Raw genomic sequence first — 25,838 nt, forward strand, 5'->3', positions numbered from 1 at the left:
TGAAGAAGAAGAAGGGAAGGAGATACTCACCTCATTGTCGTCATCACCGTCCCGTCGTCGGTAAGTCTCCTCCCTCTCTCTCTCTGTCTTTTTCTCTCTCTCTCGATGTAGGGTGCGGAAGGAGGGCCTGCGTGAGAGTTTTTATAGCCCTCACGCAAGGTGAGGGGGTTGAGGATAAACCTCGCCCCCTCTTGCGGATTTTGGGGGTGAAGTTTATCCTCACCCTTTTTTGAATCCTTGAAGATGGTTTTGCCAAATGGGAAACCAATTTTTTTTTTTCGTAATTATCCTCTCCGACGATTTCGTCGTAGGGGTTTTTACATCAGACCTTATAGGGTTTGGTATGGATCGGGTTTACTTGAACGCAAACTGTACTATTAGTCATCTAGTGTGTGGTCTATCCTTTAAGTCCCATGTGGGCTTGTCTAACCGATCATCTGAGTTTAAGAAATGGTGGCCCAGCTCAATCCCATGCATGATGCCTTGGCCCACTTCAATTGTGACTTGTTTTGTCCTGCCGTCCAACTCAAACGAAGGAGGATCAGGTGCAATGTGATTACACACTTTTAGTATGCTGCTGTGCCTGATCATTCAGCTGGGGAGGCCAACAGCAGAAGGTGGGTGATCACAGGTATACCTGATGTAAATTGGAGCCTCCACCTTGGCCTGAACCCGACCCAACTTAGCCCTTTTGCCAGTGAACCTCCTCACCTCCTTGAAAAACGAGTCCTGATGATGTTATCTGGATTCGTACATGGTGTCTTTTACTGGCACTGGAACTAATGGGACATTTTCTTGGTGTTGAGAACTTTTTCACTTTATGAGAAGAGCAATTTACAAAAAAAGGTGCCCAACTTTTTCGATTAGTACATTCAACAGCCTACTTTATCTGAATGCATTCCAAATACCTGCTTGCAGGTAAACTAATATTTTCATTTCTTATATACTCTTTTTACCTTCTTTGGATAATTGAAGAAAATCATCTCACCTCGTTGAAGTAAAAAGCCTTAGGTCTCCCTTGCCCAACAAAGAGTACACCTAACTTCACTTTTGAAGCAAGAGACACGCCCTTGGGTTTCGAATTAGTGATGTGCCTTCAACCTAGTGACATTCATGCGGATCGATGGCACCTCATACTCTTTGGTTAAACAAATCAACGACTAAAAAATTTTATTCACTTTTCTTGGTGCACCAAGGAATAAAAATGTATAGCTCCAATTCCTTCATAAATGCTAAGATCTTTGGCGTAAAAAAGAACTGGTTGATCCATATTACATCTTTGACTTGGTTATCTTTCTTCTCTTTTTTATATTTATCTGCTGACAAGTGTCTGAAGCAACATCTAAATGTAATAACTAAAATGTTAAGCGGCATTATGCAAATAGCAGATAAGTTGATCAGCATTTCATAAAAGTACTTTTTTCGAGAAATATTCCCTTATCATCAGCTGGCACGTGGCCTCAAAAACCAAAGATATTTTTTGTCTGCCCATATGAAAAAAAGCTGACATCTGTTTTAAATACTAATGATAGAAGACTCTGGTGTGCAGTGGTTGATCACCATAGTTGCCTTGCCCCCATGGATCTGCCGGAGTGGAAAGACAGCAACTGTGTGGAGTTTGGATGGACCAACGAGAAGCATGCTGCTTACCTCCGCTCCATGGAGGCATCCTTTGTAAAGAAGGTGTTTGGGAGCAATTCTGCACATTATCATCATCATCATCATCATGCCTATGCTTACCACCAAAGGCTGGACCGTCACCTCCCTGACTGCTCGGACTCAACACTTGATTCCAGGGAGTATGTTAATCATGGGAGACAGAGTATGTTCCCTTCTTCTTCTTCTTCTTCTCAGAAGACTATAAGGGATTAATATTGGCTACTAACTAAGGTAGGGAACTAATGAGTAAAAATCTTTTCTTGGAAAATTTCCATTTTTTTATAGATCAAATGTCACGGATGTGATCTACATGGTTTGTTTAGTAAAAAACTTGTTTTGAATCATGTGATTATGATAAGTAATTAGGTTTTTAAAGGAGTTCAAAAATCAATGACCCACAATGTGCTAAAATGTTATAACTCAAAAGATCACGATTTTACATCAGAAAAGCACGATCCAAAGTTTGTTCCTTAGCAAACAAACCATGTTGAACAAATCTCTGTGGTTAGATTGAGTCGATACAACTTGCACCTATGACTTCTAGCTCATTAGTTTCTTACCTTCATTAGTAGCAAAATATTTTCTGAACCATATAAGGAAAGATTAACGCCTTGATATTGTGTTTTAAGTGCTCAGAAAACAAAAGGCAAAAAGTGCTTGGACCACAGATGTAGGATCACAATATTATGGTTCTGACCACAGATGTAGGATCTATGTGACAAATATCAGCGATATTTTAAAAATATCGTGAAAATAAACACAACATTTTAGGTTGTCGTTTTATAAGATATTTTTGAAATATTATGGTATTTTCATTAAAAAGTAATTATTGTGATTTGATCATGATGTTGATTTTTATGTCAGCTATTTTACGTGAAAAAATGGGTGCATTTATATTCTGCATATTTTTATTGTTTAGAAATATATTTTTCTATTTCTTAATTTATTTATTTATTTGTGTCCATACGAACAAGATGGGTGGGGTGATCATGAGAATATCCAAGCAAACCAAATAATTTTTTTTTAAGGAAACCAAGCAAACCAAATATACAACTTAGGTTTTTCAGGTTTTTCTTTTGCTTTATTTTTTTTTTTTAATTCTTACCATATGGATGTGATCTACATGCTTGTTTGTGTAGGGATCGATTTTTGCATCGTCCTATTCCAACATGTGAGTGGGGTTTTGTACGTTTTGAAAATCAACATCCAGAAATTTTTATAAATATTTGAGACTTAAGATTATATCAGAAAAAACATTGTTCGAGTGTCTATTCCTGGAAAATCAACCATGCCGAAGTTGTAACTGCAAGATTAATGGCATTTACTTGACTATGCCATTGTTGTTTGAAGTGATAAACTAGCATGTTATTCATTAAGCAAAAGGGTATTGGGATGCATGTATTCAAGTGCTCTCTCTCTCTCTCTCTCTATATATATATATATATACACACACACACATGCGCGCACCAGACAATTTATCTTCTAGACCCCTTTAAAAAACATACTTGTATATGTTTTTATTTAATCTAAAATTATAGATGTGATCTCTATACTTTATTTAGTAGAAAACATGCATTAGCTTAAACATTTTCTTGTTTAGATGTGTTTTTAGCTCAACATAAAAAAAATCAACAGTATATGTTGTAGTAAAAACTTGATTAACTAAGAATGAAGAATTCTTGTTAAATTAATTTGATCCAAAGCATGATTGTAGTGCATAACCTGGATTTGAAACCGAAACTAAGAACCAACAGGGGACCATGTGATTTTACTGATTCATCTATGACATTCGGTACAGGTGCGGCAGCCATCAAAATATCATCAGATTTTTTAGATTTTCAAATTCCAAACTGAAGGTGTTTATGTAGAAGATCTAGGAAACTCTGAATATCATAGAATACTGATTTTTCATTAGCTGCAACCTCAGCATGAAACCCTAGGTGAGACCCAGACCACAGAGTAGAGCCCCAAGCCTTGGCCTCGCAGCATGGGACATACCCCACAAGCATCAAACTTGTAACATCTCTTCAATTTGATATGTAGAGAGACAACCCCTTAGCCAAGAGTGTGAAGCCCTCTTGGGCATATATTTCATTACTATTATTATTAATAGCAGGAAACACTAAAATCCAAGATATTATTTATCATGGTGGTCCTTTAAAGTTTACCCTCATGGTGTTGCATTACATATCTGATAACCTTTGGGAAGAAAGTGCAGAGTCATTTGTTCTATGTTTGACTCTCACCGGGTGTGCGGGTGCCATTAACTGGTAGGCTCTGTTAAGGCTTGTCGGTGACCCTACCCAGGGTTTACCTTAAATGTTATCATAAAAATAAATAAATGGCCCCACTCTGCAACCAATCTTTAATCTTTAAACCATCTCTCATGTTTTTCTGCCCCAAAATGGTATAAAATATTGGAAAAGGTTTTACTCAATTCATGCATGCTAAACAAAAGGCAAAAGTGCTGCAACATAAAGCACAATAATAGAAGGTGAGCTTGCTGTTAACAGTGACCTTGGTGATTGCAGGTAACGTGCAGCCAAATCACTCCATGGACAAAGGATCCACAAAGTCAAAGAAGAATAAAACTTTTCTAGGCCCACAGAGTGGAACAAAAGATCAAGTGGGATCTGCAAAATTTCATCTGTTTGTATCTGTAATTTCATCAAACACTTCACTGAAAATTCCTCACTAAAGTGTGTTAAATTTCTACATCATCCAATTCTGCAGGTTGTGCCTGAAACAAGTGCTGAGCGTGGAGCTGCACCTTAGAACACAGCTGGGTCCGTTGTGGCTCGAGCCATGACCGGTAGCTTGACCTTGTGGTAGTCAACTAAGCACATGATAAGACAAGTGTAGGAGAAGTAGGTATACCATCATAGTGCCTTGAGTTTTTTTTTTTTTTCTTGAATGAAATCGTCCCTTGAATTTGGGGATCTTTTCTTTTCTTTTTTCTTTTTTCTTTCCATCATTTGGGAATGTACCAAAGTAAAAGTTGTGTCTTTAGAGTCCTGGAAAAACCATCTCATCATATAGTGGATAGAGAATTTTCTCTACTGAATTTTATCCCATGCATCCAATATGCCTTTTTTTTTCTAGAATTTTTCGTTTAGAAACCCACATTTGGCCTGATATTTCAAAAAGAATTTCATGTTTTATAAAAAAGAAGAAATCATGGCCCAACTTTAATTTCATTAACCCTGTCATATAAAGACATCATGAAGTTAATTTCATGGTTAAGATCCCTACAAAGTATCATTTGTAACCTTTGCCTCCAAAATGTATGTTTTTGCATATTTTATTATTCAATGAGAGTAGTTTAATAATTTTACTATACATAATTCTCCTTGTAAGTTATTCCAACTGATGGAGTAATGGGTCATGTTTTTTTGTGCCTACCACCCCTTGGAAAGATTGTTTCTATTTTTTCTAAAATCTGATAGTACAAATGTGATTTACATGCTTGATTTTATGAGAACCTACTTTTGAATCATCCGATTCCAACACCAAGTTAGGTTTTTATAAGATTCAAAAATCAACGGTCTATAATTTAAAAAAAATATTCAATGCTTAAAAAATCATTTTTTCTCAAAAAATATGATCAAGCGTGATTTTCTAGCAAATCAATCATGCAGAACACATCTACAAGGTCAGATTTTCGGAAAAACAACCTGAAAAATTCTCTCCACCTGTGGTAGGCACCCGGTAAGAACAAAAAGCGTCAGGCATCTACCCATTACTCCCAACTGATGCATCTATTTGAGTGAAAAGTTGGGTCATGAAATATCATGTGAAAAGTTCCATTAACCCACCCCGGCTTTACTTCGCAGGGGCGCAGGCCCATTAAGTGACCTGGTTCTTTGGCAAGGGTTCCTCATATAAAAAAAAAAAAGTTTCCAAAAGTATGAGTCTTTTTAAAATATCAAGCAAAAGGCGAGTCTCTAAATAGAAATTTTCCTTTAATAATCTTTAAAAGAAAAATGTCATTGGCATGGTTCCGTAGCAGACACGGGTTAAACCATGTAAACAGCCATTTGATAAAAAATAGAAGAGGAAGAAGAATAGAAGAAAACAATATTGAAGGGAAGCAAGCAAAGTCACTCACCCACAGTGTGTGTCCACAAAGCTATATTTGAAAAAAAAAAAAACTATCAGATAAGGAATAAAGCAATTTGTCCGTATCGCTGCGAATCAGCCGATTTGTATCGTATCAGCTAAAAATCGAGATGAAACCAAGCTGATTAGGCTTATTTTTAATTATTTTTTAAATGGTTTAAAGTAATTTTCAATATTTTTATTTTTATTTTAATATTTTTGTGACACATGTTAATTGTGGGTTACAAATTGGCCTATTCAGTTCGATTCAGTTCAGAATCAGAATTGGCCGATTACCTAAATCGATTCAGGGTCCAATACGATTCTAACAGCATTAGAATAAAGAACTTGAAAGCCCTGATATCTACTTGCCCAAAGCCTAGTCTATGCTATAACATCTTTTGTACCAAATTCAGGACTGAGTTAGGGATGGTAAACAAACCGAACAGCTTGTGACTCGGCTCGCCACAAACTCGTACTTGATCAGTTCGCACAGATGGCCGGCCGAGTCATGACTCGTAAGCAGCTCGTTTAGCTTAGACAGAGTTGATCCTGAACACTGGGTGTTTGGATCCACTAGGCTGAGGAGAGCTCGAATAGATAAAATATATAATTTTATGTATAATATATATTTTAAAATTTTTTTTATAGGCAAGTTGGGGTTATGCAGACCCTCACCAGTTATACAATCGAACAATTGGGTTTTGAACTTGCAACCTCCCCAACTCAAGGTAAGCATCGAAAATATGTACATAAAATATGAACTATTAAGTGTAATATATAAATATGTATATTCCATGTATAAATTACATGAAATATTTTTACATGAGCTGGCTCGTGTTTCAGGTTGTCTCACTCAGCCAAGTTCGGCTCAGCTAAACACAAAAGTGAGCCGAGTCACAAGATCAATCCACTGGTAAACAAGCTGAGCCCGAACAAACCCTTTTTGGGTTCATTCGGCTAGTTTACCAGCCCTTGTTTCCTTGGATGGGTCCTGCTCAGTCAAGCCCAGCCCATCAAATGTTGGGCGGCATGCGTGGCCCACGGATCATCCAATTATGACATCTAAGCATGTTTTTCTAGGTAATTGGAAATCAAGTCTTAGAATATTAATAAATATTTATACATCAAAAAAGTATATTTTTGTCAAAGAAACATAATCTAACAGTTGATTCTTTGCAAGTGGACTATGTCAAACACACATGTAGGGTTGAACTTATCAAAAAAGTGTTGGAAATGCCAATTTACACAAAGTATACATATTTCAGGTTCTCATATTCTAAGGACCATATATATATATATATATATATATATATATGGAAATGGGTCAGTGCTAAACCCATTTGATACTAAACCATATGCTAAATGGGTTTTTTGGGCTTCTCCTGTGCTTTTTATGTGGTTCTGGCTTCATAAATGTGTTGGGCATGGTCGATTTACTATGAATCCACACCTGGATCATGTGTTTTCGATGAAAAAATGATGCTTTGAGCCTAAAAAATTTATAAAGATTTTGGACGGTTCATCTTTGGAACTTTATAAAACCCACCCATGTGTTGGAATCAAACTCTTCAAGAGCTGATCCCTATAAAATCAAGTACATAGATCACATCTGTACATTCAGAATTTAAAAATAAAATGAAAAAAACCCAAAAAACTTATTTAGCAAGCAGTTCAGCAACAAATGAGTTTAGCATTCGGACCAGGCCATATTATAAAACTCAGCTCGCCCTACCATGAATGAAAAGAGACATTTTCTTTTATGACATAAAAATCCTTCCACAAAAACGCATCCAATTCATACAATTCATAGTTTCTCATGATATATTCTTCACAAGAGGGCATGAAATCTTTTCCCCATGTTGAAAAAAAAATATTCTAATAAAGTGAACACAACACATTTTGTTAAACATCAAAAGCCACTTTTGTCAAATCATAAAATATCTGGTGAGAAACCAACACCTCTTGTCAAATTTTAAAATCTTGCTAATGAGCCAGCCCATTGTCACATGCGTGATTCCCCCAAACACTACAAATAGAAAAACTTTTGATCTTAGTTTTCATCTGTTGTCACTCTCACGTCAAAAGTTAAATGGTATATGAAAAAACACGTACACACGCACAAGAGAAACACAATTAATGTGGTTCGACTGGTCAGGCTTACGTCTACGATCAAGATTCTTCTCTCTCTCTCTCTCTCTCTCTCTCTCTCTCTCTCTCTCTCTCAACGATTTTGAGAGAGACTAAGTTCCATTAAATAAAAGTGAGATACATGGCTATCAAGGAGATACTTTTCACATTTGAACTCTTTTCACATATAGACTTCTTGATATACATGGACTCTTAATCTTTGGTCTCCACTTTTTGATTGGGTTCTTGATGAGAGGAGTCCTTAATGTTTGGCTTGACTTCCTTGTGCAGAGTGACTCTTCCATCATGTGGACCCAATCCATCTGAAGTTGGGTTGAATCTAGTTCCTCTAACATCCCCTTTTAAGCTGAATAAGTGGGGGCTCTGGCATTAATGGCTTGATAAGAATGTCAGCGAGTTGGTCCACGGACGAGATGTATCTAACACAGAGCTATGTTTAAAAATATGGTCTCTACCAAAGTGGATATTGATCTCAATGTGCTTGTTGCGATTGTGAAGAACCAGTAAGTGGCATTGATGTTGTCACACCAAAGGATGGGTATAGATGCAGGTGGGTGATGAAGTTCAACTAAAAGTTGTTTGACCCAAGCTAATTTTGCAGCTACATTGGCTAGGGTTCGATATTCAGCTGTGCTAGATTGAGCAGCCGACTATTGCTTACAAAAGTGCCAAGAGATGAGATTAGCACCAAGGAAGACAACAAAGCCCCCTTATAGACTTGTGGTCATCAGGGCAGCCAACCCAATCAGTATCGAAATAGGCCGACAGAGTTGGGCAGGATGATCGAGATAGCATGAGACTCATGTTCAAGGTGTGCTTAATGTATCGAAGGATCTCTTTGACCACAGTCCAATGTTCTTCCTTGGGACAATGCATAAACTGGCACACTTTATTAACTGAATAAGCCAAATCAGGAGTCAGCATGATATATTGCAAGGCACTCAGTAAAGAGTAGGGTCACTAAAATCTATGTCAGAGTGAGCAGTCAATGAAGTATTGATCAAAAGTGACGTATAAACCGGTTTAGCCCCAAGCATGTTGTTGGAGCTCCATGAGATAATTTCACTGTGAGAGAAATAGACCTTCCTTGTCTTGGGAGACTTGAATGCCCAAAAAGTAATGCAAAAGCCCCAGATCCTTAATCGCAAAACGATGGCCTAAAGTATGCATTAGATCACAAAGAATGGTCAAAGAGATCTAATGTAAAAATGATATCATTCACATAGACTAGAAGGTACATGATATCAAAGGAACAATGATAGACAAAGAAAGACAAATTAGAGCGAGAGGCTAGAAAATTGTACTCCAACAAGAAGGTGCTAAGGCTGTAAAATTAAGCCCGGAAAGCATGCTTAAGACCATAGATAGCCCATTGTAGACGACACCAAGGGTTGAGACATATAGACTTCTTTCATAAGATGGTCACATTATGAACATCAAGTTGGCGGATTTCCTAACCGTGACTCACTGCAATGGATAAAACTGTGTGAATCGAAGGTCATTTGATAACAAGGCTGAAGGTCTAGAAAAAGTTAACACGTTTAGTTTGAGTGAACCCTTTGGCAACAGGACCATCAGATATGCATTTGACTTTGAAAATCTATTTGCAATCAACATGAGGAGCAAATGTAGCCTAAACAAGAGTTCAAGCGTGACATGAAATTCGTCAATCATAACAGCACACCACCATGGGTCCTTGTTGGCTTGGGAGAAAGACCTATGAGCAATATCAAACATAAGCTCTCTGAGATAGATCAAGGGTAACTGAGTATTTAGTAGAGGTCCAAGCCTTGGGTGTTAGGGTACCATATTGAAACTGAGTGGTCATAGGATGGGTCCTAACCGGTCTTGAGGAAGGCAAGGAAATAGGGTGGGGTCGTGTGAGGCCGGTGAAGGCTTATGGTCCTTAGTCTGAGTGGGTGCTGCTGACGATGACAAAATGGGCGAACTAGCTAGGGGGATTAGGTGAGGCTAAAGGAGAGGCGGGTGGGGTTAAGGCAGGGTTAGGTTTTGAAGATGTTGTCATTATGGAGTCAAGAGACACTAAGGAAAAACTAGGGGTTGATACTACTAAAGGAATCATAGGTCGATGGTCTTTAAAAGAAAATCAATGCTCATAAAAAACATGTCGATTAATAAAAAAAATCATGGTGACAAGATTGAGACAGTAAAAATCCCTGTGTTGACTGGCATATCTCAGGAAAACACACAATTCAGATCTAAAATCAAGTTTGTTTTGTTCGTAAAGCCTCAAAACATGAAAAACATGCACACCAAAAAACTTTAAGTTCTTTATAATCAAGCTTTGTGTAAAACAAAATCTCTTCTAGAGCCTTAAAAGACATTATAGAGGAAGGCAAACGATTGTTCAAGTACACAACAGTGGCAAAAGCATAGGGCCAATAACCTTGTGAAACCCCCGCATGAGCCAAGAGAGACAAACCTCCATGTGAATATTTTATTTTAGTGGAACCATTTTGTTCATGAATCGGAGGAGACACAATCCGATGGCCAATACCACATTAATACATAAATTTGGACACAGACTGATATTTGCCACCCCCAGTCAGTTGTAAAAACTTAATATTTCTGCCAATCAAAAATTTCACCAAAAGCCTTACATTTTTTAAAAGTTCCCAAAAGTTCATATTTGTGTGTGAGCATATATATATCCATGTATATTTGGTGCATGTATCCTTAAAGTGCACATAATAACGATATTCATAAGAAGCAATTAGGGAAGGTCCTCAAACATTAGAATAAACCACATCTAAAGGTTTAGAAATAACGGTAGATGAGATAGCAAAGGGAATATTATGACTTTTTCCTTGCTGATAAGCTACACAAATACTATGCAAGGCTTTGTTAATATAAGGAAGATCATGCTTATTTAAAATATGTTTAACTATACGAAAAAAAGTTAAATATATTTAACTATACAAAAAGAAGGGTGACCAAAATGCCGATGCCATCTATCTACAATGAGCCATTCTTCAACCAACACCTCTTTACCTTTGACGTTGGATCCTATACATGCCTTGATTAATTCTGTTTGTGAACAGAGTTCTCCTTGTAGCACAATTCTTTACATAACAACCGTTAGGATAAAATTCAAAGAAAACATTACTATCTTTAGTAAACTTGTTCACAAAAAGTAAATTTTGAGTTATTTCGACATGTAGGATATTATCCAAACTGAATGAAGAATATGAAGCGCAAACAACAAAAGATCCAGAGTGATAGATTTTCAAACATGTTCTATTGCCGATTTTTACACCATCACGATCCTGATACTCTAACTGTAGTGACAAGTTACTTCGGTCATTGCCGATTTTCAGAGAGGAGATTTCATTAAATAGAGGTAAGATACATGGCTATCAAGGAGACTTCTCACATTTGGACTCTTCACATATGGACTTCTTGATGTACATGGAGTCCTCTTCTTGATTGGGTTCTTGATGAGAGGTGTCTTTAACATTTTGCTTGACTTCTTTGTGGAAAGGGACTCTTCGCGGACCCAATCCATCTAGAGTTGGGTTGGATCCAGTTCTTCTAACAGTATAAAAAATTAATATGAAATCTCAACCAATCAACAAAACTTTACACTTTTACCTTACCAAAACAAGTGCCAGTTTCAGGCCCTAGAGCAGCCTCTTTTGACATTTTTATTGGTCCAAGAAAGCAAGAGTCCCCTCCTTACAGTTATTGCTTAATACAATGGTAAAGTGCTCATGCTGTCAGAATGTAAACAAGGGTTTGAATCCTAGGGTGCATTCTCATCCCATGGAAGGGGACTCTTCAGCAACACCTGCCGTGGCAAATCGGTTCACTCATCCCCTTATGTTATCCCTATCTTCATACCCCTCGGGATTTGATTGATGCAAGTTATTTCAATCAAATCAGACTCCACATATGTGATCTATATCATTCATTTAGTGAAGATCGACATTTGAATAGCTGAAATCCGACTTGTGTGCAGGATTTTTGGCGATTTAAAAATTAACGGCTGACAAAATACAAAAATTGTAATTTAAAAAATCATATTTTTCATTGAAAAAATATGATCCAATGGGTCGATTCTTACTAAATTGACCATGACGATTGGTCAGACTTGATCAAAAAAACTTAAATCATAACATTTAAGAGGGGTATGAAGATGGGGGATGACATAGGAGATGAGTGGAACCCAACTGCCCACTGTGGAGCCTCCTTTCGTGGAATGCATTGCAGCCCACAGTTTGCATTGCCGCTGCCAAGCCAGCAGAAATGCCTTGTGGTTTGAGCATTTCCACTGAAAGCCCCAGCTTTTCACAGCATGCAAACACACCTAAGAGGGCATTGTTTCACACTCGTTCCTATAAAACACACCTTTCTTAAGAAGAGTGAAACAAACATCTTCATGAGAAATATATGGTGGGACACATAATAAATGCAAAAGACCAACTTTATGTCAAAATGAGTTAACACCTCCCTCCACGGGAAAGCGCTTTCCCGTGGTATCCCTTTCAAGCGAAAGTAGCTTCACTTGGGTGGAATGAGAGGGAGGAGAATTTGGTGTCCATCTGGTCAGGTTCGACATCATACCATCTCCATGGCCTCCTGCTGGAATTCAATCAATTGACATACAGATTGCTGCAGGGTGTAGTCATGATCAAGTTAGTATAGAATTTTCAGTCCTGAATTGCGATGGAGAGTTTCTTATAGCAGGGGCTCACAACTTGCAAATTGATATGATCTGTCTGTAACTCAACACTCCGGCGGAGGCTCTCAGCTACCTGGATGAATCAGAACAGTCTATATCCATCACAAGCAATAACAAGCAATGGAGAGCTTGAGTGCGGCAGGTGATTGAAGGAAAGCATCAAGTTAGCTCACCCTTGTGGGGAATGAGAAGGTTTCTAAGCGTGTTTCTACTGATTGTAACCGTCTCTCAGTCTGTAAACCATTACTGGCGGTCCCCCAAAAGGGCGATCGAGTTTGGAGTCATAGGTCACCAGACTGGTTTGATTAAGTTCTCATGTAATAGGAGGGGCCTTAGTTCCCCCAGCTCTGTTATGGGGGAAAAAAAAGAAAAGAAAAGAAAAAAGAAACAAACTCATAAGAGAGTTGGGAAACAGAACACTTTCCCAACCATCCCTAATTCCATCAGAGAAAGTGGATGGCATGTTTATGAAGTCACTTCGTCATCTTTAACCCACCTCAACACACACACACAGTGCATATGCACGTGCCCACACACACAGTGGGTACCTCTATGTCCATACATATGTGAGAAGAATTCATGCTTTATCGAAAGAAAAAGGCAAAAGGATTCATGTGTCTAGAGTTTGAGCAATGCCAAGCTGCAAATGTTACAGGGAAAATAGAGCCAGTTAAATATACATTATCCAAAACTGACATGTTAAGATTAGCAAGAAACTACATACTAGCATGGAACACACAGAAGAAAAAGCTCAAACAAAAGGCAGCCAACTCTCACAAGGCCCCATTGTTTGCCGGTGGTGGCGGGGCTGCTTGTGGTGGCACAGTGCATTCAATGTCTATTGCATTCATACCACCTATTAAAGACTCTGAACTCCCTTCTTTCTTCCCTTTGGCATCCTCCTGATCAGCTTCATCAATAAAAAGGGATCCCTTTTGCATCAATTCTTGCACCTTTCGAAACTCATCATAATGTGCCCTCCTATGCTCCTTAAAACTCAACCGGCCCCGAGCCATTTCAGAATCTGTAATTTGAAAAAATAAAAGGATGAGGATACCAATGAGAATGCTCCAAACAATTAACTATAGAATATCTGTCAACAGAAAAAGGGTATTCAACTATTTGCCACCTTTATGTCTTGCATGACAAATATAGCTGACAAGAGAAAATCAATGAAGTGATGAAATCAATTTGCTATTTATGTAACCAAATGGAACCATCTTAGCTCTGTGCTGTTTATCCATAGCAATGCACTTTGAGAAGTTAAATGAAGGCTAGCTAATGTGATATAACATAGATACATAAATCTTGTACTGTAAAAGCCATCACGTACCCCAAACATCATAATAACGGGCATACCATAAGAAGAGAATGTTCAGCCAATTGCAGAAAGTTAACAACCCATTGTTGCTGAATTCTTGGACCTCTGATCATTTCTTTGTCTTCTTCCTGATCACATGTCTGTTGGATCCAGTGTCCATCTTCACGGTCAAGGCATTGCAATTTCCTTGGTTCCATCAATATGCTGATCCCTTTTCTCCTCATCAAAAAACATTCATCTTTCCGCTTCTTGGCATTTCCAAAAATGGTTGATAACCGTTTTCCTTCAAAGTTTCATCTCTCTCTCTCTACGAAAAAAAGGTTAAAGCCTCCATTTTATTCTTTACGTGACCAAATTTAGCCCGCAAAAGAAAATAATATTCTGAAAAATATGAAGGCATATTATCGAATCAACCAAAAGTGACCAATTCAATGTTACTTTTCTTTAAAATGTAAAATGTCAGTTTAAGATCACATGCACACACACAAAACATGTTTGCCCTACAGTTTTTTTTTTCTTTTGTATATAGCAATGACATAAGAACAAGATATCTCTGCTTATGATGCGCAAGAGAGAGAGAGAGAGAGAGGTGTGGTTATTTCATGTCAAACTCTTTATCTTAATCCCACTATTTGGTATTACTTCAATGATCTGGGTATCGTGCAATGGCCATTACCACCACTGAGATTGTATGGCTAAGAAGTTTGCTTAAAGATATGGGCGTCTCATTCTCAACCCCTTCGAAGTTGTGTTGCGACAACAAGAGTTCTATCTACATTGCCATCAATCATACCTTCCATGAACGAACAAAGCACATCAAGATGGACTGTCATTATGTTCGTGATGAATTCCTACGGGGCAACATTCAACTGCCATATGTTTCTACTGAGTACCAGTTAGTGGACTTATTCACCAAAGCTTTGTCAGCTCCTCGTTTCTACTTTCTCCTTAGCAAACTCTCGGTAATCACCCTGTGTGTTTGAGGGAGGGTGTTAAAATATATATATATATATATATATATATATATATATATATATATATATATATATATATATATATATATATATATATATATGACACACACATATATATATGTCTGTGTCTATCTATCTATCTATCTATATATATATATATATATATATATATATATATATATATATATATATATTTTGTAATACCCACTAGGGGCAAAATAGTCTTTTCACATTATACACGCATATCCTAAAAGATATGCTTTCTTTTCTTTCTCCTTTTCTTTCTTTCTTTTTCCTTTTTCCCTTTTTCTTTTCTTTCTTTATTGATTGAGAGGGGTCCACAAGAGTCGTTGGAGGGGCTCCAACGACTCTATGGGAGCCCCTCCTTGGGTCCCTTAGTGTGTATAAATAAGGAGCTTGGCCCCATGTAATTGTATTGCTTCTTGTGAAGCCTCGTGTGAGTGGAATATAATTTTTCACCTTATTTTGTGTGTTTTACCACTTTTGTGGTTTGTTGCAATCTTGCCCATTAGTGGCTTCTTGTGTATGTGTGTGCCTTCGTGCTTGATCTTGGAGACATCGCCTCACTCATTTGCCACTTCATTACACACTTCCGGTTCGATTCCTAGGTCGCTTTCGGTTCGCTTCTCTTCTTGCTTCCAAGACGATTTCTGGTTCGCTTCTAAATCGTTTTGCGTTTTTCGCTTCCTAAAATTTTAGAAGTATCTCGCTTCCCGCTTCCTCGACTGGCAACTCTGGTTAGAACTAACCAAAGAAATGCCTTTACCTTCTCTTCAACCTCGAGACAAATATCTCAGGCATTATCAACTCAAGTAATCCAAACTATAGATGCCTAGTGCTAAGGTCCTGAATTAAATACATAAAATTTGAAGCAATCAGCATTTGAGACACCTTGGGTAAGATGCAAGTTCTAGTGACTTCAATTTTTGAATATTCACTTTTCAGAACTAAGAGCAATTTGAAAGCAACAAGTAAAGGCTGTGAGTCAATTAGTGCAAAGTGGTTCAGCATATTGTAAATAAAACAAATAACCTTCAGAATCTTGCTCCATGATATCTGCCTCATCATCAGAGGATGTCCAACCTCCATTTCTCCTAGACTCTTGTGCGCTTGAGGATGCAACATCACCGAAAGCAGACCAAATAGCATCCACATAGGCAGAGCTGCCTTTTCGTTCCTCACCATCTTGTATTGGTGATAAAGAGCCTGCAAAAAGGTGACAAACTAAAGTTAACATTGTTCAAGAGCTATACTTACACGGTCAGCTCAAAAGAATCCAAAGCGTCAGATGCACTGTCAAGGAATTATACATACCATCGTCATCATCAGACCAAATAGGATGGTATGGAGTCTTGGGCTCATCGATTTTCTGTCTTACAGGCTTATTTGCCTCTATTTCAACTAAGTTAGCTTCATCCCACATCACACTGCTCCTGATACCCAGTGAGTGTTAACAATATGCAGAATACATCAAGAAGGAAAAAACACCATGGCAGGAAAGAGCACCAAAGTCAACATAGTAACGGTACATCAAGTAATAATTATTAACCAGTAGTGTATGCCTAAACATAAAAGTAAAGTTCCTGGAGAGCTGCACTGCTAACCATGTAAGACCCTATGTCACATGGGTGCGGGTGCGACACGGGTGCGGCGCAATTTCAAAAATTTTGGACACGGGGACTCGGCTATATATATATTAAAAAAAAAAAAAATATATATATATATATATATATATATATATATATATATATATATATATATATATATATATAAGACTCGGTCAAAGTTGTGCCCATTAGGGGACAGGTGATGAGTTGTGAAGGCATTCTGTACACTTTCTTCATACAGGAATAATTCACTTTTGGGCACTTTCTTCATACACTGTAATAATTCACTTTCTTCATACAGGAAAAAACCACAAAAACTTGAGTTGTGCCCATTCTGTACTTAAAACTTGAAAGTGTACAGGTTTTTTAGTTGTGATGGGTTTTTTTCCTTACAGCTGTAGCCCAGAAAATTTAAAAAAAAAAATTCAAAAAAAATTTTTTTTCCAAAAAATGGACCAAAATGACCCTGAGTGCGTTGACCGAGTCCGAGCCGCACCCGTGTCCGCACCCGTGTCGGTACGTGTCGACGCGGGTGCGGCGACCTTGGAGCCGAGTCCGTGTGACATAGGTAAGACTAAGACCTAACTTCACAATGTCTTGTTCAGAGATTCTGAACCTCTGGAGAAAACATGATATGTTCTAAAAATTACAGTAAACAAGTAGATTCAAGTATCATAAACTTGTTGTGAACATCATATAGAATTAAATATGACTATGTAAAGCACATTAAACTCATATAAGGATAACAATGAACTCATATAGAGATGACAAGTCAACAAACAATATAGAACTGGGAATTGGCAGCTAATAGGTAGAAGACAATAGGAAGTTCATTAGGGCATTCTTCACATTTAATATCATTCCCTCACAGAAGTACAATTTACAAGATGGATTTATGGACAATCAGTAGCATGCAGAAAAAATGCTACAGAAAAGATGAAGATATTATTCCTCACACATAACAAGATTACTAAAAGTTGAGACAAAGAAAACAAGGTTAATGCCTTTTAACTTTATCTGCAGCAAAAAAAGAGGAGGTAATGTTCTACCAATCTAAGATGTGGTACTTAGCTAACATTCGACCAGGAATAACATCATGAAGAGAAACATGCAAGAACCAAAATGGTGAATAAAAGTCTTAGTGGTTATGAACAGAATGACAATTAAATTACAACACCAAGTAGATTTCAAGAGTGCAAACAGAAGCAAAAGCCAATCTCTTATTGTCAAATCAAAGCTGAGGGACTCTCAAGAAGAGGCAGCACATAGACACTTGTGACCCACATATGCCTTATACAAGAAGTTGGATGATAGTTTCCCGACACCAACCTGCAAAAGTTATAATAGCATTGGCCTCCATACCCACTCTACAGAGAGTTGGAAAAAAAAACTCAACCCAACTACCATTTTCTTAAGAAAAGAGGAGTCAAAACCAAGAGAAGCAGAAATACAGGTACCATACTGTTATTTTCCAACTGGAAAAGAAAAATTGGGTTTTGCAAAGAGGCAATACAACTTTGCTCCTGGGAGGCTTGCCATTCAGAGTTAAATCACCCCCAAACCTTTCCTTTGTCATATTTCTCCTGCAACTGAAATTTTGTGCAAGACAAATAGCCCTGGACATTTTCCCAAACCTTTAGGAATTAGGTATGTTTTACACATGCAGCTAACCAAATACAAGGATAAGCAGGTAAACTGAATTGTAGTGGACTCTACAATTGCACCCTGCAATTCAATCCAGCTTATCTCATCTCTCTACATAACTGGGTGGGCCAAACACACACTTAGAAGAGTTCCAACATACTCATTTACCTAGAAAATTATTGCATTCAGCTCCACATCGCAACATCTTAACCTTTCCATTTTTCTTGATAAGTGGGTAATTCAAACACCCTAGGTCACAGGAATACTCCAATTCACTTTTGTGTCCTGTCCTCTAACATACTGTTCTTAATGGAAATTTTAACAAAATGGTGTGTTCCACATCCTTTTTCCCGCGTCTTTGTGACATAGCAAACACCATTTAGTCTTTTATCACCCATTATCACTTTTTAACAGTCCATTTCTCACTAGAAGATCATCTAATGCTTGTTTTACTACGAATTCCACTCCAAATTGTAACATCTCAACCTTTCCACTTTTTTGGATAAGTGGGTGAATTCAAACACCCTCTTAGGCTTTAACCACCCCGCTTTGTTATCCCTTTTTAACAGAACATTTAGTTTTAGAATTTTGAGGCTAGTTTTGGTTCCTAATTCCACTCCAAATTGTAATATTCCATTTTTTCATTTATTTGGATAAATGAGTGAATTAAACTACCCTCTTAGGCCTTCACCACCCGCTTTGTCATCCCCTTCTAACAATCCACTTCACTTTAGAAGAATTATCTGAGGCTGGTCTTCATTCTAAAGAATCACTGCCACGTTAAAATTCAATATCATTGTGGGCATATCGCCCCATCAAAACTACACCAAACACAACCAAAAAACTACCATCAAAACGATCCAAATCACAAAATTCAGCCAAATGAAAAAGAACCAAGAAAAGGAAAAAGAACTCAAACTCAAACCCTTAAATAGAAAGCTACAGCTTCTTGCCTTCTCCACATATACTGATTCATCAACCACATAAACAAATAGACCCTTCCTAATAATCAGCCATATAAGCCACGTAAATTACGCCCTAAAACCTAAAGTATTAACAAAGCCACAGCCCTTTTGGCATAGGGCACCATCGGTAGAAGAAATCAAAGAGATCGCATTGATAAGGGAGACCAAAACACCCCAAGCAGATTTCACGCTTTCGTTTTCCCGCATTCATATAACAAATTGATCCTTACAAAAATATATACAAAACAAACGATACCCAACAAATCTAACAAGGAAATGCAATCGAAACAATCAAAATTCCAACACCATGATTGAGAGAGAGAGAGAGCAACCTGACCGTTGAACCACTGCTCTTCTTCATCCCAAATCTTCACAATTCTTTTAATTCTTCTTCTATAAGAGAATTGGAGGACAAGTAAGAGAAGGAAAAGGAATTCCAAATATCACGACTCTTGGTGGTAACGTCGTGGCGTGTAGAGAGAGAGAGGGAATTCATGCCCTTTTTTGTAAAATACCTCTAGATGGCGACATTCCCGCGAGCTCCCAGCAACCCTCGTAAATAAATAAATAATCAAAGATAACAACGATTATATAAGTCAAGGCGGAATTGTGAGCTGCATTTGGCAAAAGAGAAATATAGCCCACAAAATATCGGCAACGTTCGTTGGTGGGACTTTTTCCTAAAGTGTTCTCGTGATTATTCAATAATTTTCCTGTGTTTGGCGTGCACTACCGTGATCATAGTGACAATTCTAGCGAGATTTATGAAAAAATGGCGAGAAATTACCTGAAAGTTTAAAACGGAATTTTCTCACAGTATTTTTTCATTAGAAACATAAATATTGCGTTTTGAATGCAATATTTATGTTTTTATAGGCTATGTTTCATAAAAAACCAAGTGTTTTTTTTTATTGCAGATATTTTGCCGAAAAATGTGAGATTTACAAAAAAAATAATTTTTCTTGATTTTTTGTCTGCCGAGATTTTTCCGTTTTTTTACTTTTGCTACTATGACCGTGATGATATGTAAGTGTCCGAGAGCGTTGAAAGCCTTAATCCATTGACTGTGCTCTTACAAAGGGTAACTTGTAGGTTACAAACCATCTATGTCATAGACAGTCTCAAGCCACTTTAAACAATCCACTTCTGGTTTTAGCTTAATTTAGGCTTATATAAGGGTTTATCATTATTTATTCATCAAGATTCATGTATCAATTTACCAATAATTTTTTATTTTGAATTAATCAAGTTATATTGTGTAATATGAACAGTTGATTTTTTTAAAAACTAAAAACATATTTTAACATGAAAAATGTTTAAAGTAATACAAGTTTTCTACTAAATAAAGCATATAGATCACATCTACAAGTTTAAATTAAATAAAAAATGCATACAAATATATTTTTTAAAAGAGTCTGGTCAGCTTAGAAGTTGAATTGTTTAAAAAATGCATACAAATCTTTTCACGTTAGTTTCATGCAGTGTTGTCAGTATCTGTGCGTATCAGCAGATACATATCTTATCGTCAGAAAATCGATACAATACTGACCTGAATCAGCTATTTTTAATAAATGTAAAAATAGCTTAAAATCAATTTTTTTAATATTATTTTAATGGTTTTAACACTTGTCATTTGACATATAATATTTTTAAATTATTTTTTGGCCAATTCAGAGGCATCGGCCGATACACCTGAATCCTGATTCCGATACTGACATTGGTTTCATGAAATAGGTCAAGAAAAATGAAAATAAAAGGCATTTGTTTTTTGTGTTTTTTTTAAAGGCAAGCTGGGGTTAGGCAGAGCCCTCCCATTTATACAATTATACCATTGGGATTTGAACTTGCAAAGTCCCAACACAAGGTGACGTAACAAGTGGAGCCCCGTTGGTAAATAAAAGGCATTTGTACTTTTGGACAATGTTGCAAATATAGTCCCAACATATTTATTAGTATTCACATTATATGCAGAGTATGATGAGCATCCAACGACCTGCTTGACAGCGACCAATCTTGACATTTCTCAAGATGGGTATGGTGTCAATCTCGAGAAATGTTGAGATAGATAACCATCAGCAATTTTTATTTTTAAAGGCAAGCTGGGGTTAGGCAGACCCCTACTAGTTATACAACGATACCCAGGACCGATCCAGAAATTTTTTGGGTGTGGGGGGTGGGGACAGAATTTGTTTTTATCTATCTTGGGAGCAGCAACTTGTGTGTAGTGTGAGAAGAGGCGTTGAGGAAATAGCCTGAACTCTCTAGAGAGCTAGGGTCTCGACCTATCAGGGCGGTTGATTTCTTCTACTCACAAGGTTTCCTGAGATAAAATCTCATCTTTTTGCTTGATGGGTGTTTCTTTTTTTTGTTATTTTCCTTAGGTTGTTTTAGATTGTTGTTGTTGTATTAAAGTGTATGTTGGTATGCTTTATTTCGGTTTTAGATTGCTGGTACTACCTTATGTGTGTTGTTTGTTGGTTTGGGGGAATTTTGGAGATTGTTGTGATGGGGAACTTTGAACTTCCCAAAGGCATGCTCTGTTTAGCTTATACCAACAGAAAGAGTAATTCTTCCTGTTGGACAATCGACAGGTATCATAATCTTGTGAAATTCTTCCTTTCAAACGAAAAACGAAATCTTGTGAAATTCTAAGCAATAGTTTCTGTTTTTTTGAGGGAACGTGATCTTTCATTAAAGGTAGAAACAAACATGACAAGGTGTAAAGACTAAACAGGATAGATGAGGAAAAAATTGTTATTATGCTGCACAAGCTTGTATTGGCTGAGTATTGTGGGTCTTCTGGCTCCAGTTGCCTTTTGTAGAAGGGATTTTGATGCCACTAGGTCATCAAATGGAAATTTATTTTTCTGTTTTTAGCTTCATTATGTGGAGAAAATTTTGCTACTCATACAAAATCATTGGAGTCCTTGATATATTTTATGGAGCTTAGTGGTCTAGCAACCAGGCTCCTCTATTTATCACCAGCAAGACATTGATCTGGGGCGATCTGGTAAGAGAAGGACCTACGTGAAAAATAAACAGGGATATCTAAAGGGGGAGAGAGATGCTAAAGTCAAATGAAAACCTTCAACTGAATTCTCCATGCATCTCTTCATGTTAATATCTTCTTGAACAAAATGGTAAACCTTCAACTGAATTCTCCATGCAATTTGGCCTATAATTGCATAAAAATTTGATGGTGCTTTTCTTTGGTAAATGTTTGATTCTGGAAGAGCACTAGGATATGCAATCTTTACCCACATTAGCATCTGTGGTACATATTCTTTTGTTAAACACTGACGTGTTCTTAAGTAACCCAAATTTGTTAAACACAGATTTGAAACTCAACAAACTCTTACATGAAGTGAGCCATAGCATAGCTGTTCTCACCTTTTTGTGCACTCCCGTGATCCTAAACTTGATAGTTGAATAGTGTGAATTTTATGTTAGTAAAATAATACTGGAATTATCTTTGCCCTTGCTCACAAAGGCAAGCAATAAGAACCACAGGCAAGCTCTCAGATATTGTTGAAATAAACATTCAATAATTGCATAATGGGCTCTGAAATGTATTAGCTTTCATTACTGTAATTCTAGAAACAAAAACAGGTTATATCATGGATCAGCTATTGAACTACAGCTGCAGCTGTCTGCATTCAAGTCCTTCTTGGATATGGTTGGCGATCAACTGACAGGGAAGGACTTTGCTGAGGTCTTTGATGCTGCATGCTTTCCTCTTACTCTTTTTCTAGTGCCATTGATCCTTGTTGGGCTTTCGGAGTTGCATCAAGAGCAATGCAGGGGTTACTTGGATTGTTGGTAGAATGGGGTGCAGATAATGTCAACCAGTGTTTTCTTGAAGCATCTCGTTTTGGAAGCACTGAGCTTGTTAGCATTCTGTTACAGGTAAAATGTAGACATTACCATGGTTATATTTTCTGCTGCATGTTTATGTAAGTATCAAAATTGCAGGTTTATATTGCATAAAATTCTTATTCAGATTTTAGTGTCAAATTTGATCATTGACGGCAACAATCAATAGTTTCTTGTTCTTATTCTCACAATTTTGAACTCTGAAGCTTTCTTTTGAGAATTGAGACATGCTTATAATTTGGACTTGAGATCTACCAATTTCTGTTTATTTCAACAATATCATGTAGAACATTGACATACCATATTTCAGTTATAATTTGGACTTGAGATATAACGTTATGTTATACAATTTTTCACATATATCTTGGTACGATTAATATTCAGTAATGTGGAAATAGTCGTTATTTTTTCAGATGTTAAGGATTCTTTGCCACCTCCAGTTGGGTTCAGGTTGGCCCGACTCATGACCCGACCCGACCCGACCCCACTCATCTCCAGTTGGATTCAGGTTGGGTTGGATAGGTTTAACCTATAACCGACCTAAACCCAACCCATTTTAGAAGCCCGATGGTAAGTTAGTCATTTACTACAAAAACAATGCTTTAGAAGGCCTTCTTAACTAATGCGCCAAACACACCATTAAAGTTTTAAAGTCCATTCGAGTTACAGTTTTCAAAAAACTTCTTTATCTTACAGATGAACTTCTAAACTGTGTCATCCCCAGAACTGACTTCTACATTATGGGCGCCAAACATAGCCTTAGCCTCCTTTGACATTTAAGTTTCCACCATAAGGGGCTTTGTTTTTTAAATTCAACAGTGAGGCATGCAATCATTTCTCTGAAAACTGGAACCCCATGGTATCCTCGTCAAATTTTATCCTTGGGTTATATTTGTGTAAATTGAATGAGATAGCTAGGGTCGGTAGACTATATGGTTAATATTATATTATAAAAAAAAAAGGAGATTTATTAGTCAATCGATCCATGAAAAAAATACCATATTTTTAGGATCAAGGACCGAATTGGTGGAACTCCACTTTTAATCACTTATCATGGTATGGAAGCCCATTGTTTCAAGGGTGTGAATTTGTCAGTTTATATACTTTTTCTATCACCATCATGTGTTGGAAACTATAATGCCTTCAAATATGAGATATCAGTGCTTATATATATAACATTAAATTAATTATACTTAATATTAAATGAATTCAACCTTAATAAAATGATTAAAATACTCTTAAAAGAATGATATTTTTGTAAGTGCATGGTTATTTTTTAAGGTAAAACAAGTAACTTTGATAGATTTATAAAACTACTTTTTTAAAGAAGGTATTTGACTTTCCATTTCCCTCCAAATTCAAAAGCCCTATAATACCTTAAAAAGTAACTCATTTAAGATATTTTAATCATTTTAATAAGATTGAATTCATCTAATATATATATATATATGGTATTATAGCGTGAATGAGTTTCTATTGTACTATGATTCATCTTGCCACATAAAGAAGTCATTTTTCATATGAGATAAAAAATATGAATCATATGATATTCTTTGATAGATAATGACTCTACCTTTGAGAATTATAAATAAAGAGGGTGTTCTCTTTTGAAAAGGTGAAGTACTTCATGGCTTGAAGAAAAGATAAAAGAGAGGATATCTCTTTTAGGTGCTTTCACTAGGGGACATAAGAGAGAAAGATTGTGATTTTGCTATCTTGGGTGGTTCTCCTGTGCTTTAGACTTATCTTGGATTTTGAGAGAATGTGATGACTTCTTAGTGAGTGAGATTGAGTTTTGGGTTGCACTCATTGATCCTCTTGGTGGGTCGAAAAACATGTGCAGTTGTTCCCATTTATGGTTTTAATTATTCTCTCTTGTACCAGTGATTGATTATATTAATAAAAGCTCTTTGTACTTTTTTCATGAATGCAAACGGTTTAGTCGAACTACGTAAAATTTGAAGTTCTTTGCTTATTAGTTATTTTTAATGTGATTGTACGTATTTCTTAATCGCATTAATATCAAATCCACCTAGTGTAATCTTGGGTACGTACCTCAAATCACAAGTATTATTAAAACAATTGGTTGTAGGAAAGATCAGATACAACCTTGAGGGTGATGAATATTAAGTTTGAGGTAAAAAAATTTGACGGCAAAAAAAACTTTACATTATAACAAAGAAGGGTTAAAGATTTATTGATTCAACAAAGTGTTTACAAGACAAGGAAAATAAAGAAAATTTTATTCTAGCTAGAGCAGAAAGATCAGAAGAAAGAGTGATGATTCTTCGTCAAGATCTTTTCAAGTTCAGTAACGAGATAGCCCACTGCAGAAAGTGATTCAATTTCAGAGAAAATTTATTAAGGCTCATAAGTAATGCACATGGGATGATAATGTAATAGTGTATGCTTTTTAAGTTGAATACACAGGTTCGTGAATAAAAAATATGACTTTTGCAAGTGAAAAAAGTAAAGCAGTTAAGATTGCAAAAGAATGTAAATTTTTTGCATCCCTAGGTGAGTTGTGTCATAAAGAAGAAAAATAAAGGACCTTCATTTATTTATTAGAATGCTTTGATGGGCCACTTTGAAACATCTTCCCATATTAATTTTTTCATCCATTTTTCACTTCCCCACATTTTGAATATGAGTTGAAACATATATAATGTTGCACGACCTTCACAAAAGGGTCCCATATTTAAAATATGAAAAATGACTATATTGTATGGCTAATTTGACTTGATTCTCTAAAAACCTTAGAATTTTTTAAATTCTCCCAATGTCCAAAATCACAAATATCCGACATTGTTAGGTCCCTTTTAC

The 25,838-nt window shown here is 36.7% G+C and overlaps 2 protein-coding genes across 3 annotated transcripts; one reads left to right on the plus strand and one right to left on the minus strand.

The window, feature by feature from the left end:
* The first annotated feature begins 1,568 nt into the window (after nucleotides 1-1,568).
* Nucleotides 1,569-5,008, plus strand: LOC149836146 (uncharacterized). Its single transcript, XM_090010808.1, has 3 exons — nucleotides 1,569-1,822; nucleotides 4,191-4,285; nucleotides 4,393-5,008. Exons 1-3 carry the CDS (start codon nucleotides 1,579-1,581, stop codon nucleotides 4,432-4,434), a joined length of 381 nt encoding a protein of 126 aa, XP_089866934.1. The 5' UTR covers nucleotides 1,569-1,578; the 3' UTR covers nucleotides 4,435-5,008.
* Nucleotides 5,009-13,229: 8,221 nt separating this feature from the next.
* Nucleotides 13,230-19,602, minus strand: LOC149836147 (protein phosphatase inhibitor 2-like). Of its 2 annotated transcripts, none has more exons than XM_090010809.1 (4): nucleotides 19,475-19,602; nucleotides 16,241-16,359; nucleotides 15,959-16,132; nucleotides 13,230-13,634 (listed from the first exon to the last, which is right to left on the minus strand). In XM_090010809.1, the coding sequence occupies exons 1-4, from the start codon at nucleotides 19,501-19,503 to the stop codon at nucleotides 13,384-13,386; spliced, it is 573 nt and encodes a 190-aa protein (XP_089866935.1). In that variant the 5' UTR covers nucleotides 19,504-19,602; the 3' UTR covers nucleotides 13,230-13,383. The 2 variants fall into 2 exon arrangements, with proteins under 2 accessions (XP_089866935.1, XP_089866936.1); XM_090010810.1 differs by having other exon boundaries at nucleotides 16,241-16,353; nucleotides 19,475-19,518.
* Nucleotides 19,603-25,838: the final 6,236 nt, after the last annotated feature.

Source organism: Nuphar pumila, chromosome 6 (genome assembly GCF_984573655.1).
Source record: "Nuphar pumila chromosome 6, dmNupPumi1.hap1.1, whole genome shotgun sequence".
NCBI classification, from domain to species: domain Eukaryota; kingdom Viridiplantae; phylum Streptophyta; class Magnoliopsida; order Nymphaeales; family Nymphaeaceae; genus Nuphar; species Nuphar pumila.

Bases quoted from the DNA above. Each gene is read 5' to 3' on its own strand.
- LOC149836146 (XM_090010808.1), top strand. From the start codon at position 1,579: ATGGATCTGCCGGAGTGGAAAGACAGCAACTGTGTGGAGTTTGGATGG. The intron at 1,823-4,190 runs GTATGTTCCCTT...TGGTGATTGCAG, and splicing joins TGTTAATCATGGGAGACAGA to GTAACGTGCAGCCAAATCAC. The intron at 4,286-4,392 runs GTGGGATCTGCA...CCAATTCTGCAG, and splicing joins AGAGTGGAACAAAAGATCAA to GTTGTGCCTGAAACAAGTGC.
- LOC149836147 (XM_090010809.1), bottom strand. From the start codon at position 19,503: ATGAAGAAGAGCAGTGGTTCAACGGTCAG. The intron at 16,133-16,240 runs GTATGTATAATT...ACCTTTTTGCAG, and splicing joins TTGGTCTGATGATGACGATG to GCTCTTTATCACCAATACAA. The intron at 13,635-15,958 runs GTTATTTGTTTT...TTCAAATTACAG, and splicing joins CATGGAGCAAGATTCTGAAG to ATTCTGAAATGGCTCGGGGC.